The sequence below is a fragment of the Sus scrofa genome, chromosome 1 (genome assembly GCF_000003025.6).
Source record: "Sus scrofa isolate TJ Tabasco breed Duroc chromosome 1, Sscrofa11.1, whole genome shotgun sequence".
NCBI classification, from domain to species: Eukaryota; Metazoa; Chordata; class Mammalia; order Artiodactyla; family Suidae; genus Sus; species Sus scrofa.
In genome coordinates, this window is record NC_010443.5 from 122943700 (window position 1) to 122962874 (window position 19175).

Here is a 19175-nt window from a genome sequence, read left to right on the forward strand (position 1 = left end):
CTCAGTACAATTGAATAACATAACAAACAGGATTCTAATGTGTTCAAGTAAGTAAAACTGTTTTTCAGATTGTTCAATTTTAGGTTCATTAATTATACTTATCCATTACCTGCTTTGTGGAAACCCTGGTATTGATGGAAAAACATATTAATAGCAAATGTTTTCTTCACTTTTAAAAAGTTCATGTCATCTTTGTGGTGGCAATGTCAAAGCTTCTAGAAGGTTGCATCTTGAAAGCAAGATAGGCTTACCTTACACAGTATACTTAATCTTCCATGTGACTCATGTCATGTAAGTTCAAAGAGTAACTTTCAGGATTTACTTGGAAATATATTCTCATTGACTAAATTTCTAAACCGCATGAATTAGGGCAACAGTGTCTAGATGCTTTTCAGACACGGCTGCGGTTGCTTTTTTGGCTAGCTCTTAATTCCAGTTTTTGCTTATTTGAATCTTTTTCTTTTCATACGATTTTTCTCCTGAAAACAGATCAAACAAGAACTTACTCAACAGTTTGAAAAGGAGTGGCAGTCTAAGCTGGATCAAACTATAAAGGCAATGAAAAAGAAGACCTCAGATTATTGCAGCCAAACTGACCAAGAAACCACCACTGATGTTATTTCCAAGAAAGAGATGGCAGTTCTGATAGAGGAACAGAAGCGAAAGATCCAGCAGAATTCAGAGCAAGAGAAGGACATGGCTGTCAAGGGGGCCTTGGAGAAACTGGAGGTTGAACTGGAACTCAAATATTGTGAAAAGATTGCCAAACAGGTAAGAAGCAGTTTCCCTACTGTAGAATTATTGGAACTGCCTGTCTGTTACTGAAAGCCTGTAAAGTGCTACCACTAAAGTTGCTGATAACTTTATACTTAAACATGTGCATCCTAGGGTAGGGTAATAATCTTAGGCCGTTCCTAAAATTTTCATTGTACTTCTGTCACAAAGCGGTCACCTCTCAATTTTTCTAAATATTCTTTTTTTTAATGTCTTTTTTTTTAAATAATAGGGCTGTACCTGTGGCATATGGGGTCCAATCTGAGCTCTGCAGGCCTACACCACAGCCATAGCAATGCACTATCTGAGCCATGTCTGCAACCTATACCACAGCTCACAGCAACACTGGATCCTTAACCCACTGAGCAAGGCCAGGGATTGAACCCGCAGTCTCATGGATCCTAGTCGGGTTAACCGCTGAACCACTACAGGAACTCCAGATGATGGCTTTATATCTGAGTGAAGAGCAATTTAATTATGAATCTCTCATATTTAACTTTATAGAAAATATCTTACTAAGGTGGTTCTAGATAAGTAAGCTTAAAGTGAATAGGATATTGAACAATATTTGTATTGAGACCTGAGAGTTGAATCTGCAAGCATGTCTCTTAAGTGGGAGATTGTCTAAAAAATCCCATCTGCTGCCAAAAAGCAGTAACATCACCTCCCCTAGGAAGCACTCAAAAAGCTAGCTCACTTTTAACTGGGGCATGTTACTTGGTTTCAAGAAGTGTCATATAGAGAAAGGTATAGCTCTGTGTTAACAGAATAAAGATTGAGTTATTTTTTGTTTTATCAATATTTCCTATTACAGTGATTCTCAAATTTTTCATTCTTAGCATGCCTTTACACTTTTAAAAATTAAAGACTCAAAGTTCCCACTGTGGCACAACAGTATCAGTGGTGTTTTGGGAGTGCTGGGACACAGGTTCAATCCCTGGCCCAGGTCAGTGGGTTAGGGCTGTGACATTGCTACAGATGTGGCTCCGATCTGATCCCTGACCTGGGAGCTCCATATGCTGTGGGGTGGCCAAAAAAGAAAAAAAAAAAAAAAAAAATTAAGGACTCGAAAGAGCTTTTTTTGTGTGTGTTGGTTATATACCTACTTAATATATTGGAAAAAAAATCTAAGAAATTTTAAAAAAGCAAGACTCCCCCAAGCATACTTGCCATTGATTGTCAGAGCAGTGACACCCCACATAGCCTGTAGTCTCTGGAGAACTGTATTATTTACACATCAAAGAATGGAAGTAAAAAAGACAAATAAGGTCTGAATATTATTTTGAAAGTAGTTTTGAACTCACAGCCTACCTTACAGGATTTCTAGCCCTCAGAGGTCCCTGGACCTTAATATAATATTATTTGTTGTTATTTTAGATCTGTTATTATTATGAAGTCTTAATACCTGAAGTAAAGTTTTAAAAAATAAACTATGCTTTTGATAAATACTTGAAATTACACCTATTCATTAAAGTTATTCTACATGATTTTACAAGGAGTCCTTAAAGTCTGGAAGCATAGGTAAATATATGCAGTTATGTCAAGAACATTTTCAATCAGTTAAAAAAATAATTTTCTCTACTGTTTAAGGTTCGGACACAGTTGAGAAAATCTTCTGTAGGCAAAGAGACATGTTTAAGGATGCTGCTTTGGTATTTATACAATTACAAATCTTGTGAAGAAAAATAGCATTATATAATAGAAAGGAAATGTTTGTACTAACTTCTAAAGAATCTAAATTTCTATAGGAGTTTAACTTTTCCCCATTTTTTCTTTTTGAGGCCACACCTGTGGCTCATGGAAGTTCCAGGTCTTGGGTGTAATTAAAGCTGCAGCTGCAGGCCTAAACCACAGCCACAGCAACAGTGCATCTCTGACCTATGCTGCATTGTACAGCAGCACTGGATCCTTAATCCACTGAGCAAGGCCAGGGATTGAACCTTCATCCTCAAGGATAATAGTTGAGTTCTTAACCTGCTGAGCTACAGTAGGAACTCCTCCCCATTTTTTTTTTTTTTTTTTTTTCTTTAAGGACCGCATCTGCAGTGTATGGATGTTCCCAGGCGAGAGGCTGAATCTGAGCTGTAGCTGCTGGCCTACACCATAGCCATAGCAACCCCAGATCCAAGCTGTGTCTGTGATTTAAACCACAGTGCACATCAATGCCAGATCCTTAACCCACTGAACGAGGCAAGGGATTAAACCTGTGTCCTCATGGATGCTAGTCAGATTTGTTTCCACTGAGCCATGAGGGGAACTCCTCCTCCCCGTATTCTTAACTCCCTCGAATTTACCTGTAAATGTATTTAGCATTTTTGTGGAAAAGTCAGCCCCTTATATCGCTAAGACATTCTTAGTGATATATACATGTGTATATCTTTGTATTTCAAGCAAGGAGAGAAGGAAAGATTATTTAATAAATGGTCTGTGGTAACCTGTAATAGATTTACAACCAGATCACCCTCATAACTCATCAAGTCTTATATTTTTGCCTGAATTGAAGGAACACCTTCATTTTATAGTCACACATTCATCCTTAACAGCGAAAAAATGGCTAGGAGTAAGGCTGTAAACTATATTGGTGCATGTGAGCATGTGTTTATATGTAGGACAGGACACTGAGGAGGTATACTGACACCACACTGCCTTCCTGCATGTATTCTCCTTTTTCCCCCCAAGATAAATTTGTAATTTCTAATTATAGTAGTGGCAATCAAACGTATAGATTTCTACTTCCTGAAGGATTAGAATCTACTGTTTGGGGTAAATGGGGTGCTTGAAGTCAGTTTAATTACTGTAATGCAATATAGTGTAACATACACATGAAATTGTATCTGCATATGGGATCTTTCTGAAATTTTATACCTCTCTTTACTTCTTTTCTCTTGCAATCGCTTTCCTGCAGGTAGAAACAGCTGTTCGAAATGCTCGTCATCGGTGGCTGGAAGAACTGCCTGAGCTTGCAGAGTATAAATCACTTGTAAGAGCAGAACAGAAGAAGTGGGAAGAGCTACAAGAGCAGTCTGTGGCCAAACGGGTAAGAAACTTCAGGAGGGCCTCATCTCAGTCCCAGGTGCTCCCACCTGCTCACTGCATTGTGGAAGGATTAAGTCTGTAATGGATGTTCGGCATCAACTCAGGGTCCAACTCATCAAGCTGTTGAAGGGAAGATGTGTATTTCAGGTTCATGCAGTTCTCATAATGTGGAAGATAACCTTACCCACGGAATAAAATCCCTTTCTACCTTGCCCTGTCTTAAGGTGAAATTGAGAGAAATTAGCTATATAGTGTCTTTTCATAAGCATGACTATTATTTTCTGTGCTGTGTCAGCAGTCTTTTTTTTTTTTTTGACCACCCCATGGCATATGGAATTCCTGGGTCAGGGATCAGATATGAGCCACAGTTGTGACCCACGCTACAGCTGTGGCAGTGCCAGATCCCCAACCCATTGTGCTGAATTGGGGATCGAACCTGTGTCCCAGTCCTCCAGAGATGCTGCTGATCCCATTGCACCATAGTGGGAACACCATCTAGTCTTATAATATATTCTCCTTTATATTTATTTTTTATTTTTTAATTTTTTCGTCTTTATAGGGCCGCACCCAAGGCATCTGGAGGTTCCCAGGCCAGGGGTCTAATCGCAGCTGTAGCTGCCAGCCAATGCCACAGCCACAGAAACGCAGGATCCAAGCTGCGTCTGCCACCTATACCACAGCTCACCGCAATGCCAGATCCTTAACCCACTGAGCGAGGCCAGGGATTGAACCCGCAACCTCATGGTTCCTAGTCTTATTTGTTAACTGAGCCACGACGAGAACTCCCCTATTCTCCTTTTTAGATAACCAGCTCTCCTTTCCGGGGATATCATATTCCTTGACTAGAAACATCATATATTATAACCATTTGTATTCTCCCAACTTCATTTATTAGTGTAGACCAGTTCTAATCACAATGCCAATAAACTGAACATAGTTTTGAAATTTGACACAATAATTCTAAAATTTATTTGGAAAATTGAAAAGACTAGAAAAATTTTTAAATATTCTGGACAAGAAATAGTAGTCCAGCCCTAACACTTAATAGAAGATGTTGGAAAGCAACATTTCAGCCAGTGTTGAGTCACAAAAATAGAATTCCTTTTCATTCAGTACTAGACAGACTTCAGAGATAGGCCCAAGTATGAATAAAAGCTTAATAAATTGTTTCAAAACAAAGGAATGAGGAATCCTTTCATAATAAGCAATCTTGTGATAGCCAGAGAGCACTTTGGAAAAATCATTTTCCCACCCCTTGCATCACAACAGTCTCTAGGTTGATTCAGAAATTAAACATTTTTTAAATGAAAGTATAGAAAAATTAGAAGAAATTGAATATTTCAGATGTGTCATAATAACTCAGTTGTGAGGCAAAAAGGCCCAGTAGCGGAGACAGATTAAAGTAATAGGATAAAACATGCATAAATATTTAAAACATTTTTGTTTATATAATAAAAAAGTGAGGGAATAATAAAATAAGGAAAGTAAATGAATCAAATAGAAATATTAATATCAAATATGATAAGAAGAACAATACAAATTTGCAAGAGAAACATTCTATGAATAAGTACCCCAAAGACATGAACAGATAGTCTTCATGAGAAGTCCAGATAGCAAACTTAAGGAGGGAATCCTGAGTATAAGCACTTCTAACCAACTCCTAGGTGAAGTGATGCTGCTAGTCTTTGGACCACACTTGGGTGTGAGTAGCACTATTCCAGATAATTATTCAGCCATAAAACATAGTGTTCACATGTTGCAAATCCTTCTTCCAAGTCAAATGAGGTTAGCAAGAGCCAGTTTCATAGCACTGGCTGCAGAGTTCTTGTAAGATTGGACTGGTCCAGCAAGATCTATGAAAATTTAAAGCCAGTTCCCAGAGTCCAAAAGTAGCCAAGTTGGTTCAGTGGTTCCTGTACTTTGCTCCACATTTGAAAAACTTGAGGATCTTTTAAAAAATACTGTTTCTGGTTCCCACCTCCAGGCTCTATGTTTCAGTGGGTATAGTGTGTGGCCTGGGCATCAGGATTTTTAAAAGCTCCTCTGCTGATGCTAATTTTCAGTAATATCAGGAAACACTGAATCGGTTAATGCAGCCAATTCTCCGAGTAAAACTCTATGTGAGAGGTTGCACACTTTGGGTGAAGTTGAGTGGATCATCCAGAGTCCCTGGGATCTGCCACCTCTACCCAAGTTACCTGGTAATGATTTCCAGGCACCTATTATGACAGGACCTGTTTTCCTTTTAGGGAAAGGAAACTTGTTTCAAACATGTTTCACATCGCTATTGAGTTATTCTGCCAGTAGCAAAAGAATTTTGCTGTGAATTCCTCTGTAAAGCTCATCTTAGACAGTAGGTTCCTTTGACCTGATATACGATGCAAAATTTTTGATTTATCTCCAACTATTCAGGAACACGTTTTATTGAATAAAGGTATACAACATGTATCTAAGAACCCATATAGTTGAAGATGTTAGCTATAATTACATAATAGCTGATAATTAAGAAAGCAGACCTCTCATTTCAACAGTCAAAGCATATATGTGCTATTGATTCATAGCAGGCACCACTGTCTAGCCCAAACTTTTGGAGAGGCCCTGCTCTTCTTTTCCATTTGTATCCTTATGACTTCTTTCAATCCCATTAGGAAATATTAGAAGGAAAAGAGACTCATGGTCATCATCCTGTCTGCTCATTATTAAAGAAGACACTAAGTGCAAAAGAGATTAAGTGACTTTTCTAAGTCCATACAGCCAAAAGTAACAAACTATGTAACATTTTTTTTTGTCTTATTGTCTGCCAGGCTCTGGAAAGTGATTTAAATGAATTATTTCCTTTAGTCATTTAATCCTAAAAAGACTCTGTCAAGTGGGCCTTGTAATTATCCCCATTTTATAGATGAAGAAACTGAGACTCAAAGAAGTTGAGGAATGGGCCTATGGCCCATAGCCAGTAAGTTAATTCCAGCAGTTTGTCTCCAGAGCCTGTTGAGTTAACTGCTGTGCTGGGCTGCCTCTATAATCAAAGGCAGAGTTGGAGCCAGGACTCTGGCTTTTCGATTCCCTCTTAACTTTTTGGTTATGTACTGTTAGTTTCTATGATCTACGTCTTGTTTTTCTGTTATAAAAAAAATTGAATTAATGAAAAAATGAATTTTTCAGTTTGATACTGTCATTTAATGAACTGTAAAATGCATTAAAATACATTGTCAGCAAATTATTGTACAGGTATGTTATATTCCTCAATAATAGTAAGATTTCCTATTGAGACTGCTCTTGCTTCATATAAAAGATAATTCATTCGTTGGCTTAAATTTGAGACAGCATCTGTATTAAAAAAATTATGAATTTTTCCCTAAAGTTAGAGATAATTATGTATTTTTGATCAGTTAAAAATTTCTAGTTATCCATATAGAAACATATGGAGACAAAGTATTAGGTGATTTAAAATAAGGGAAATGATCCTTAAGTTCAGGGTAAGTGTATTTTAGGACCAACCAAGGTCTTATCTAAATTTACTCTTCCCCTTTAATTTTGACTTTAAATCTTTTCCTAGTAAGTGCAGAGATTAACCCAAATGGTTACTTTAAATTTTTTTTTTATTGCTGAGGAGAATCATGACAAGTTTTTAGTGTACATTGTTATGTCCTCTAGATATCGTTTGCTGTTTCTGAAGCTAAAGAGACATGGAAAAGCGAAATTGCAATTATGAAGAAAAATGCCATACCTGGAAAGGAACTGGAAGAGAAGATTCATTCCCTTCAGAGAGAGCTTGAGCTGAAGAATGAGGAAGTCCCCGTGGTTGTCAGGGCTGAGCTGGCAAAGGCCCGGAGTGAATGGAACAAAGAGAAGCAAGAAGAAATCCACAGACTTCAGGAACAAAATGAGCAAGATTACCGGCAATTTTTAGATGATCATCGAAATAAAATTAATGAAGTGCTTGCAGCGGCCAAGGAAGACTTTATGAAACAAAAAACTGAACTACTTCTTCAGAAGGAGACAGAATTGCACATGTGTCTAGACCAGAGTCGCAGAGAATGGACCATGCAGGAAGCCAAGCGGATCCAACTAGAAATCCAGCAGTATGAGGAAGACATCCTAACTGTGCTTGAATTTCTCTTAAGGGACACCCGGAAGGAGCAAGCCAGTGGTTCAGAAAACAAGCCTCTTTTGGAGCTCCTTTCAACTTGTTCTTCAAAATGGGTGTCTGTGCAGTATTTTGAAAAACTGAAGGACTGTATCCAGAAAGCATTCCAAGATATACTTTCCCTACTTAAAGAAAGTGTTGACTCCGACTGGGGAAAGGTATGTTCCTGATAAGTGAAAAGAGCTATTATTAAACATCAAGGATGATTGGAGAAGTTACATTTCATATTTTTTCCTCTCTCCATTTTCCAGTTTCATAAATGTGAGACACGTGTTTTTACCAGTGGTTTAAAAAACTATTGTAGCAAATCCAAAAGATTGCAGGGTTGGTTGGTTGTTTTTTTTTTTTTTTTTTCTCCTCCAAACTTTACTTCTTCATAGTGCCACAAATATGAGCAGAACTTTTAGACATCTTTTCCCTAAAATATATACATATATATATATATATATATATATATATATATATGCATGCTATTCTTTGTAAGGGGCTGAGACTTCAGAAACTGGATAACTTTCATTCCTGTTTTGGTTTTTTGGGCATGACCACTTCAAGAAATATGCATTGTATTAAACTAGGGTTTCTTGAGAGCTTCTAAAGAGTTTGGAAGCCTGTTTCTTGCCCTCAAGGAATTTATATCTCATGTAGGCAAAAAATGCCAAGTACAAAGAATACTGATGTAGAAACAAACAAATAGAGGGATGGCTCACTCACACAAAACCCCGAAGCCGGAGTTCCCGTCATGGTGCAGTGGTTAACGAATCCGACTAGGAACCATGAGGTTGCGGGTTTGATCCCTGCCCTTGCTCAGTGGGTTAACGGTCTGGCGTTGCCGTGAGCTATGGTATAGGTTGCAGACGCGGCTCAGATCCCGCGTTGCTGTGGTTCTGGTGTAGGCTGGCAGCTACAGCTCCAATTCAACCCCTAGCCTGGGAACCTCCATATGCCGCGGGAGCGGCCCAAGAAATGGCAAAAAGACAAAAAAAAAAACAAAAAAACAAAAAAAACACAGAAACCCCGAAGCCCAAATTTGTTGGTGTACTACATATGTACATATAGAATGAATTAGTTGTATTCTTTTATGTATAAGTACTCTCAGATATCAGCTTTTAGTTTGTGTGGAAGATCTGATAAAACCAGTTTTTCTGCCTATGATAAAAGAAATTTAGATATGCAAAAAATCCGGAATCATATTCTAGGCATTGTGCCCAGCCCATTTCAAGACAGGAAAAAAAAAAAAGCTAATATCATCAAAATTGTCTGATAGAAGTGTTGAGACATAAGAAGAGTTGAGTTTCATTAGAATATAGTGATTAAAGATTTACAAGGCCAAGATTGAGCATTTGGTATTAATGTCTACTGGGAAGAGTTATAACCTAGAAGAAGGAAATCTGCATTCTAGTCCCGTACTTAGGGATCGCTAGCTTATCCCTTGGGTAGTCATAAATTATAGTTGCTCATCTGAAAAATAAAATTCAAGTCCGTGGTCTAATTCCTTGCATTTTGGTAGAATACAGATGACACACCTTGGTCTTTCTGCGTCTTCTGTTTGAAACAGTGCAGAATTTTAGAGCCAAAGGAACCTGAAAGATCAGTTTACCCTGTCCCAGTTCAACCCAGTTGATATTTTTAGTCTTGATTTCAGAAAGCTGTTAATGCTTAATAGTTACTTTTCATGTAAAGAATAATTGGGCCAGATTACTTCCCGTGTATACTGCTGAAATACTTTGAGACTATTTTTAAAAAGTAGATAATTAAGAAGAATTATTAATAATAGACTTTGAGGATAAGAAGTGGTGGGGAAATCATGTTATATGATTGCAAGTTTACTTTGCAATCATAAACAAAAGGAAATCTTTCTCTGCTATAAAAGTCAAGAAAATACACCACCTTTCTCCTACTATTAATATATAATCAACCCTGTGGTCTTTTCATAGGGCTTAGAATTGTGCAAGCAGTGTAAGATTCTCTGGGTGACTTTTATGTGTCTCACACCTATGTGGAGACAGAATCACACAATTTGGCTAAGAACTTAGACTTTTGCAGTTTTTATTGAGTGGGGCCAGATTCCATCCCTGAGAGAATTGTGGCTCTGAAATGCCTAATCTGGCATTTGTCACAGAACCATAATACACACAGCCTTCTGCTCTCTCAGAGCTAATTCACTCTCAGGACCTTGAGATAAAGCAATGAGTATAAAGCAGTAATTATAAATTTGCAGTATAGGTGCTATAAATGTGAAGAGCTAGGATCATGATTGACTAAATTTATGGTTTTTAGAACTGTTTATGAAAATTAAAACTGGAAAAAATGACCAATATATATAAAACAAGTCATTAAAATAACTTAGATGATCAAGATTTTTTAAATGAAGAGGATACAAAAGAATACAGTTTCCAATAAAATGAATGCCTTATCAAATATATAATTTAAATTAATATACTAAATATATTAACATAACACTTCATAATGGGCAAAAGAAAAATATTAATGAGAATGAAATTTTCAAGCAAACTTAATGGTATATGTTTTGTCTTCTTTTTTCTTTTTTTTTTTTTTTTTTTTGTCTTTCTAGGGCCAAACCTCCTGCATATGGAAGTTCCTAGACCAGGGGGTGAATCAGTGCTATAGCTGCCATCCTGTGCAATAGCCACAGCAACAACAGATCTGAGCTATGTCTGTGACCTACACCACAACTCATAGCAACTCTGGATCCTTAACCCACTGAGCGAGGCCAGGGATGGAACCTGCATCCTCGTGTATACTAGTTGGGTTTATTACCCCTGAGCCACAATGGGACATCCTGTTTTGTCTTTAATTATCACCAATATCAGTTAAAACTAAGCCAAAATTTTGCTGCTTCTGCCTTTTGCCATCTTGGCCTCTCTCTAATTTTGAATAGAAACTGGAAACATTGAGTACCATGAGGTTCAGTTTTTATTACTCCTTTTGGCCTCAACCTTATACTGTCTTGATTGCCTAGAGTTTACATTGTCTCTGTACCTATTGACCTCCTCTGCTTCTTTTGAGCTGGCAGCATGGGCAGATTTCCTGACAGTGAAGTAATTTTTCATAATCAAAATCAAGGCTTCTAGAATCAAGCATTTATAATGTGTTTTAAGTAATTAAGCAGGACAGCTTTCTTAAGATCACTTGTTCTATTTGAGATTTGGTAGTTGTCCAAAAATCTGAAAATATATTACTTTATTTTTTTATTATTTTTTTTCATTTTATTTAATTACTCAAATGAATTTATCACATCTGTAGTTGTGTAATGATCATAACAATCTGATTTCACAGGATTTCCATCCCACAGCCCAAGCACTTCCCCCCACCCCCCAAACTGTCTCTTCTGGAGACCATAAGTTTTTCAATGTCTGTGAGTCAGCATCTGTTCTGCAAAGAAGTTCAGTCTGTCCTTTTTTCAGATTCCACATGTCAGTGAAAGCATTTGATGTTGGTGACTCATTGTATGGCTGACTTCCCTTAGCATGATAGTTTCTAGGTCCATCCATGTTGCTAAAAATGCTGGTATTTCGTTCTTTTTGATGGCTGAGTAATATTCCATTGTGTATATGTACCACATCTTCTTGATCCACTCCTCTGTCGATGGACATTTAGGTTGTTTCCATGTCTTGGCTATTGTAAATAGTGCAGCAATGAACATTGGAGTACATGTGTCTTTGTGAGTCGTGGTTTTCTCTGGCTAGATGCCCAGGAGTGGGATTGCTGGATCAAATGGTAGTTCTATGTTTAGTTTTCTGAGGAATCTCCATACTGCTTTCCACAGTGGTTGCACCAATTTACAATCCCACCAACAGTGTATGAGGGTTCCTTTTTCTCCACACCCTCTCCCAGCACTTATTGTTTGTAGACTTTTGGATGATGGCCATTCTGGCTGGTGTAAGGTGGTACCTCATAGTGGTTTTGATTTGCATTTCTCTAATAATGAGTGATGCTGAACATCTTTTCATGTGTTTCTTGGCCATCTGTATGTCTTCTTTGGAGAATTGTCTGTTTAGATCTTCTGCCCATTTTTGGATGGGGTTGTTTGTTTTTTTGTTGTTGAGCTGCAGAAGTTGTTTATAAATTTTGGAGATGAATCCCTTGTCAGTCGATTCATTTGCAAAGATTTTCTCCCATTCTGTGGGTTGTCTTTTTGTGTTGTTTAGGGTTTCCTTTGCTGTGCAGAAACTTTGAAGTTTGATTAGGTCCCATTTGTTTATTTTTCTTTTTATTGTCAATACCTGATAGGTGGATCTGAGAAGATGTTGCTGTCGTTTATGTCAGAGAGTGTTTGGCCTATGTTTTCCTCTAGGAGTTTGATAGTGTCTGGTCTTATATCTAGGTCTTTAATCCATTTGGAGTTTATTTTTGTGTATGGTGTTAGGGAGTGTTCTCATTTCATTCTTTTCCATATGGCTGTCCAGTTTTCCCAGCACCACTTATTGAACAAGCTGTCCTTTCTCCATTGTATAGTCTTGCTTCCTTTGTCATAGATGAGTTGGCTGTAAGTGCATGGGTTTAATTCTGGGCTTTCTATGCTGTTCCACTGATCTATATTTCTGTCTTTGTGCCAGTACCATGCAGTTTTGACGACTTGCTTTGTAGTATAGTCTGAGGTCCAGGAGCCTGATTCCTCCAGCTCCATTTTTCTTTTTCAGGATGTCTTTGGCTATTCTGGGTCTTTTGTGCTTCCAAACAAACTTTAAAATATGTTGTTCAAGTTCTGTGAAAAATGTCCTTGGTAGTTTGATAGAGATTGCATTGAATCTGTAGATTGCCTTGGGTAGTATAGTCATTTTGATAATGTTAACTCTTCCAATCCACGAGCATGGTATATCTTTCCATCTATTTGTGTCATCTTTGATTTGTTTCATCAGTGGCTTGTAGTTTTCAGAGTACAGCTCTTTTGTCTCTTTAGGTAGGTTTATTCCTAGGTATTTTATTCTTTTGTTTGCGATGGTAAACGGGATTGCTTCCCTAATTTCCTTTTCTGCTCTTTCATTGTTAGTATATAGAAACGCTATCGATTTCTGTGTATTGATTTTGTATCCTGCAACTTTGCCAAATTCGTGGATAAGCTCTCACAGTTTTATGGTAGAGTCTTTAGGATTCTGTAGGTATAGTATCGTATCATATGCAAATAGCAATAGTTTTACTTCTTCCTTTCCAGTTTGGATTCCTTTTATTTCTTTTACTTCTCTGACTGCCGTGGCTAGGACTTCCAGAACTGTGTTGAAGAGTAGTGGCGAGAGTGGACATCCTTGTCTTGTTCCTGATCTCAGCGGGAATTCTTTCAGCTTTTCACCATTGAGAATGATGTTCTCTGTGGGTTTGTCATATATGGCCTTTATCATGTTGAGGTAGGTTCCCGTTATGCCCACTTTCTGAAGGGTTTTTATTAGAAATGGGTGTTGGATTTTGTCAAAGGCTTTTTCCGCGTCTATTGAGAGGATCATGTGGTTTTTATTCTTCAGTTTGTTAATGTGGTGTATCACACTGATGGATTTGCAGATATTGAAGAACCCTTGCATCCCTGGGATAAATCCCACTTGATCATGATGTGCAATCCTTTTAATGTATTGTTGGATGCGGTTTGCTAGTATTTTGTTGAGGATTTTTGCATCGATGTTCATCAGTGATATTGGCCTGAAGTTTTCTTTTTTTGTGGAGTCTTTGTCTGGTTTTGGTACCAGGGTGACGGTGGCCTCATAGAATGAGTTTGGGAGTATCCCTTCTTCTGCAATTTCTTGAAATAGTTTCAGAAGGAGAGGTGTTAGCTCTTCTCTAAATGTTTGATAGAATTCTCCTGTGAAGCCATCTGGTCCTGGACTTTAGTTTGTTGGAAGTTTTTAAATCACAGTTTCAATTTCAGTTCTTGTGATGGGTCCATTCATCTTTTCTATTTCATCTTGGTTTAGTCTTGGAAGATTGTACATTTCTTCTAGGTTTTCCATTTTATTGGCATATAGTTGCATATAGTAGTCTCTTATGATCCTTTGTATTTCTGTGGTGTCCGTTGTTACTGAAAATATATTACTTTAAAAGAATGTCCCACTGGAATCCCCTTGTGCCACAGCAGATTAAGGGGCTGCAGCATTTCAAATTAGAGAACCATGCAAAGATTTTTTACTAGGCGTTAACTATGAAGATCATCTGTTTCAGATAACTATGACTGAGATTTCCAAGGATGCTGCCACAGAGGTCCCTGGCAGAGGCGGCCCTGGAGCTCTGGCCACCCTCCCCACACCTGCCTCTGGACAACGTGCTCAGTCCCTGCCCGTGAGAGGGGCAGAAGCTGGTAATGGAATTTTGTTCCTTCTAGTCTTTGCAACATCCATAATCACATTCTTGGGGGTTGCTCTGAGGATAAAATGAAGAGAAAGACGTGCATGGTTTTTATGAGGGAATAAACGTGTGCTGTTGCTCCTGTCTAACCTGTGTCTTCCCCCTTGGTTTCATTTTGCATTAGATGACAGCCTTGCTTTAGGTCCTCTTCCTCTGATCCTTTCATGGTTGTCCCTCCATTCAAAAGTGCCTCTTACTGTAAAAAGAATAATGAGAATTTTGTCATGCAGTCATATTTCTATTCCCTGGCTCTGTTGAGAAGTCAAGATACACATAAGAGAACTGCCAAGTCACCAAGACCTTTCCATTCAATTGACTGGAACGTATTTCAACCATTTTTAATAGACTCTTTCTGAAGTGTATTAAGTGTTTGGTGATTATTTGTGGGTTTCTTGAGGCTTGGGAGTGTTTTGTTTTCTTTTTGCTTTTTTTGGGCCATAGCTGTGGCATATGGAGGTTCCCAGGCTAAGGATCTAATCAGAGATATAACAGCTGGCCTACCCCACAGCTCACAGCAACGCCGGATTCTTAACTCACTGAGTGAGGCCAGGGATCAAACCCGCATCGTTATGAATCCTAGTTGGGTTCATTAACCTGAAGGGAACTCCCCCGGGATGTGTTTTTCTCTCCTCCTACTCCACCACTCAGTAAACAGTGGCACATAGTTTATGTTCCTTGAATATTTGATGAGTTAATAGTGTAACTTTTACTTAGTGACTTAGCGTGGTCAGTATGAAAAAGAATCCTTGCACTCAACTACAGCCCTTGAAGGATTCAGAGCTCTCTGGGGAATATGGGCTTAGACTGTCTATATTCCCTGAGATTTTGAACCAGAAACTGCCATAGTCCTTGTAAGCTCTCGTCCTTTTAGGACATTGACCTGCCCCTTCCTTCCACATACAAACCATTCATACTTTTTCTGTTTCTTATCTGCTGTCTCCACGGTAACCTGGAAAAGAACTAAGAATTGCCGGAGCAAATCATATGTATGAAGTCAATAACCTTAGTTTCCACTTATTTCTAAATAAGTAGGCATATTACCAGAGTCTTAGAGAACCTCTGCCTTTCCTAACAAGTAAGTTGACAGTTCTTTTTCTCACCATCTGGAGGCCCTTTTCCCTTATTGCTAGGTTCTCTATGATTGAAAATATGTTTTTGCCAATTAGGTGCAGGGTAGTACCACCTTAATTTGTATTTTGCTTCCTAATTTTCAATATCATTTTATAAGTTGCTATATTTGGAATAACCTGAGAATTATTTTCTAATTTGTGAAATATATAGAAAAGAGTTTCAGATTTTTTTTTTTTTTTTTTTTTTTTGCTTTTGGGAAGTCCAATGTGAAAGAAAATTAGTTTTGACTTAGGACAAATCAGCCTATAAAAGGATTTATTTAAAAATTTTTTCCCCGTAAAAAATTTTTTTTTCCACATTAACAAATTCATAAATCAGAAAGTATGGAGTTCCCTTTGTGGCTCAGTGGCTTAAGGACCTGACATTGTCTCTCTAAGGATGCAGGTTCTATCCCTAGCCTTGCTCAGTGGGCTAAGGATGCAGCATTGCCACAAGCTGTGGCATAGGTCGAAGATGTGGCTCAGATCCCATGTTGCCATGGCTATAGAATAGGCTTCAGTGGCAGCTCTGATTTGACCCCTGGCCTGGGAATGTCCATATGCCACAGGTGCGGCCGCAAGAAAAGAAAAAAAGAGTATTAAATAATCCAAACCAGGAGTTCCCGTTGTGGTTCAGCAGAAACTAATCTGACTAGTATCCATGAGGACACATGTTCGATCCCTGGCCTCATTCAGTGGGTTAAGGATCTGGCGTTGCTTTGGCTCTGATTCAACCCCTAGCCTAGGAACCTCCATATGCCATAGGTGTGACCCTAAAAAGCAAAAAAAAAAAAAAAAAAATCCAAAACATACATTAGTGATAAAGTCCTTTACAGTCCTATCACCAGAGAGTCTCCCTGTTGGTGGTTTAGTTATAGTCTCCTAATATCTTTTTAAAATGTAATTTATACATTAATTACGAAATACTTGATATATGCAAAGAGCATATGTAATGCACATGTTAAGTTATGAACCTAACAACTGGAAACCCACTATTTGATTTAGGAAGTAGAACATCATATATAATATTGAAGACCCCTGTGTGTTTCACCATAATTCCATCCTATAACCTCCCACACTCTGAGTAATACCCTGATTTTAAAAAATTATTTTCTTACTTTCCTTTATATTTTGACTAAATATAAGTATCCTCAAAAAGCTATGGCTTTGTCTTTCAACAGTATAAAAATTGTCTTTACTTTATAAAGTCTTTGTAACTTGTTTTTTCTTCCGCTTAATATTGAGCTTCTAGGATTTGTCCTTATTAATACATACAGCACTGGTTCATTCATTTTTCATTGCTGTATAGTATTCCATTATATGAATATAGTCAATGGGCATTTGCTGGTTTCTTATTTTAGAACACAGTATCTTAAATATATGTGCCATGTATGGTACCAATATGGTGCCTCATAAATCCTTTGATACTTATAAACATAAATGGCACCATTTATGGAATTCCCATCATGGCACAGTGGTAACAAATCCAACTAGGAACCATGAGATTGTGGGTTCGACCCCTGGCCTTGCTTAGTGGGTTAAGAATCTGGCATTGCTGTGAGCTGTGGCGTAGGCCAGCAGCTGTAGCTTCCATTTGACCCCTAGCCTGGGAACCTACATGCCTCGGGTGTGGCCCTAAAAAGCAAAATAAATAAATAAATAATAGCATCATTTAAATGAAACTAAAAAGTCAGAAGAGAGCTAAGAATAATTATTGCTGGACCAATGTTTTTATATCAACATTTTGAATATTGGCCTCTGAGCCTGGGCCAATTTGTATTTCTGCTTTATTATATCAGTTCTATTCATAATAATGATCTATTTCTATATCATTTTTTATATTACTTAAATTGTATAAATTCTATACATTACTAATAGCAATAGCTATTACTTATTGTATTCTTGCTCTATGCAGGTACTGTGCCAAACAATTTTTATGCATTTGTACTTACTGACACATTTAAATCTTTTATTCATTTGGAGACAATTTCAAGCTTGTAGAAAAGTTGCAAAATATAAAAATAGTTGCAAAGAACACTTATACCTTTTACCTAGATGTACCTATTTTGTTTTTGGTCTTTTTGTCCTTCTTGGGGCCACACCCACGGCATATGGAGGTTCCCAGGCTAGGGGTCGAATCGGAGCTGTAGCTGCTGGCCTACACCACAGCTATAGCAACGCAGGATCCGAGCACATTTGCGACCTACACCACAGCTCATGGCAACACCAGATCCTTAACCCACTGAGCGAGGCCAAGGATTGAACTCGCAACCCTTGGTTCCTAGTAGGATTCGTTTTCCCTGGGCCATGATGGGAACTCCTTTTTTTTTTTTTTTTTTTTTTACATGTACCTACTGATAACATTTTACCCCATTTTTGCTCCTCTGTGTGTACATGTCTGTGAATATTTCATTTTTTCCTGAACCTTTTGAGGGTAAGTTATACACATTGTGCCCTTTCAGTTACTCTGTAGCCTTTAATACCCCAGATACTTCAGTGTGTATTTTTCCAAAAAGACTTTTCTTCAGTATCTTATTAGCATAGTAGATATAACATTTAGATGAAAATGTATATTGTGTCAAATTACTGTTTGTATTCTGACTTTGTCAATTGACCCAGTAAAGACTTTTACAGCATTTTCCCTCTCCTGTATAGCACTTTGTCTGGGGTCGGCTTTTGCGTTTTGATGTTACATTTCTTTAGTCTCCTTTAATCTCAGGTATTTCTGCAGCCTCTCTTTGCCTTTTATGACATTGATATTTTCGAGAAACATATTCTTCGCTCTCCCCGACACCCCCAACTTCCTGTCTTTTAACAGAACTTTCCTCACTTGGGGTTTGTCTGATGTTTGTCATTTGATTTGGGGGTGGTGTTTTAGCTGGAACTCTGCCCAGGTGACGTGTTATCACATCTGAGATGCATGATGTCCATTTGTCCTTAATTGGCGCGGTTCATTTGAGCACCTTGTCAAGGTGTCTGATTTCTTCTCTGTATAATTACTGTGTTTTTATCCCCCCACACAACTAATAAGCAGTCTGTGGGGAGACACTTTCAAGACCATGACGATGTCCTTCTCCTCGTTAAACTCTTCTTTATGTTTGGCAATCATTAATGATGTTTATTTTATCCACCTTGTACTATGGTGGTTGCAAAATTATAATTTTTCCACCTCCAAACCCTACCTCTACTTTTGTCATTTGGCACTTGGTATGTTTTTAATCACTGAGAGTCCTCCTCTCTAGTCTGTCTGTATAGTTATTTATTTGTCTATTTATCTATCTATCCACCTACCTACCTACCTATCCATCTCTCTATCCATCCATCCCATTATTGGTAGGATTGGTGTGACTCAAATCCCCATTTTTTCAGTATTTTATAATTCATTGCCATATCTAAGTAGTGTTCAAATTGTTCCAGATTTAGTGAGTAGAGCCCCTTCAAACTGGCTCTTATGTCCTTGTGACATGCCAGTATTTTTTAATAATTTCTTACTTTCTAGCATAGTGAAATATTCTAGTTTCATCTTGTATATACCCTGCCTCAGTACTGGTATCAGCCATTTCTTAAAGATGCCTGGTTCCTTTTAGTGGGGAACTGTAGATCTAAGATCTCATCATTGTATTTCACAGCAGTTTTTAAAATAGATGGCATTTATCAATTTTACATACTAAAAAAATGATGTCTTAGGGAAGTTACATAATACAGTCTCTGAGAAACACAGAAAATAGTGGAAATAGGATTTAAATTCAGTTCTTTTTCTT

The 19175-nt window shown here is 37.8% G+C and overlaps 1 protein-coding gene across 9 annotated transcripts in view; it reads left to right on the forward strand.

Moving 5' to 3' along the window:
* The window catches only part of CEP152 (centrosomal protein 152), a 103706-nt gene that overhangs the window by 67554 nt on the left and 16977 nt on the right, over positions 1 to 19175 (forward strand). For all 9 annotated transcript variants that reach the window (XM_005659632.3, XM_021095942.1, XM_005659635.3 and 6 more), the window contains 4 exons: positions 490 to 771; positions 3680 to 3811; positions 7465 to 8115; positions 14123 to 14258. In XM_005659632.3, coding sequence (XP_005659689.1) covers positions 490 to 771; positions 3680 to 3811; positions 7465 to 8115; positions 14123 to 14258 — 1201 coding nt within the window. The remainder of the gene's footprint in view (positions 1 to 489; positions 772 to 3679; positions 3812 to 7464; positions 8116 to 14122; positions 14259 to 19175) is intronic.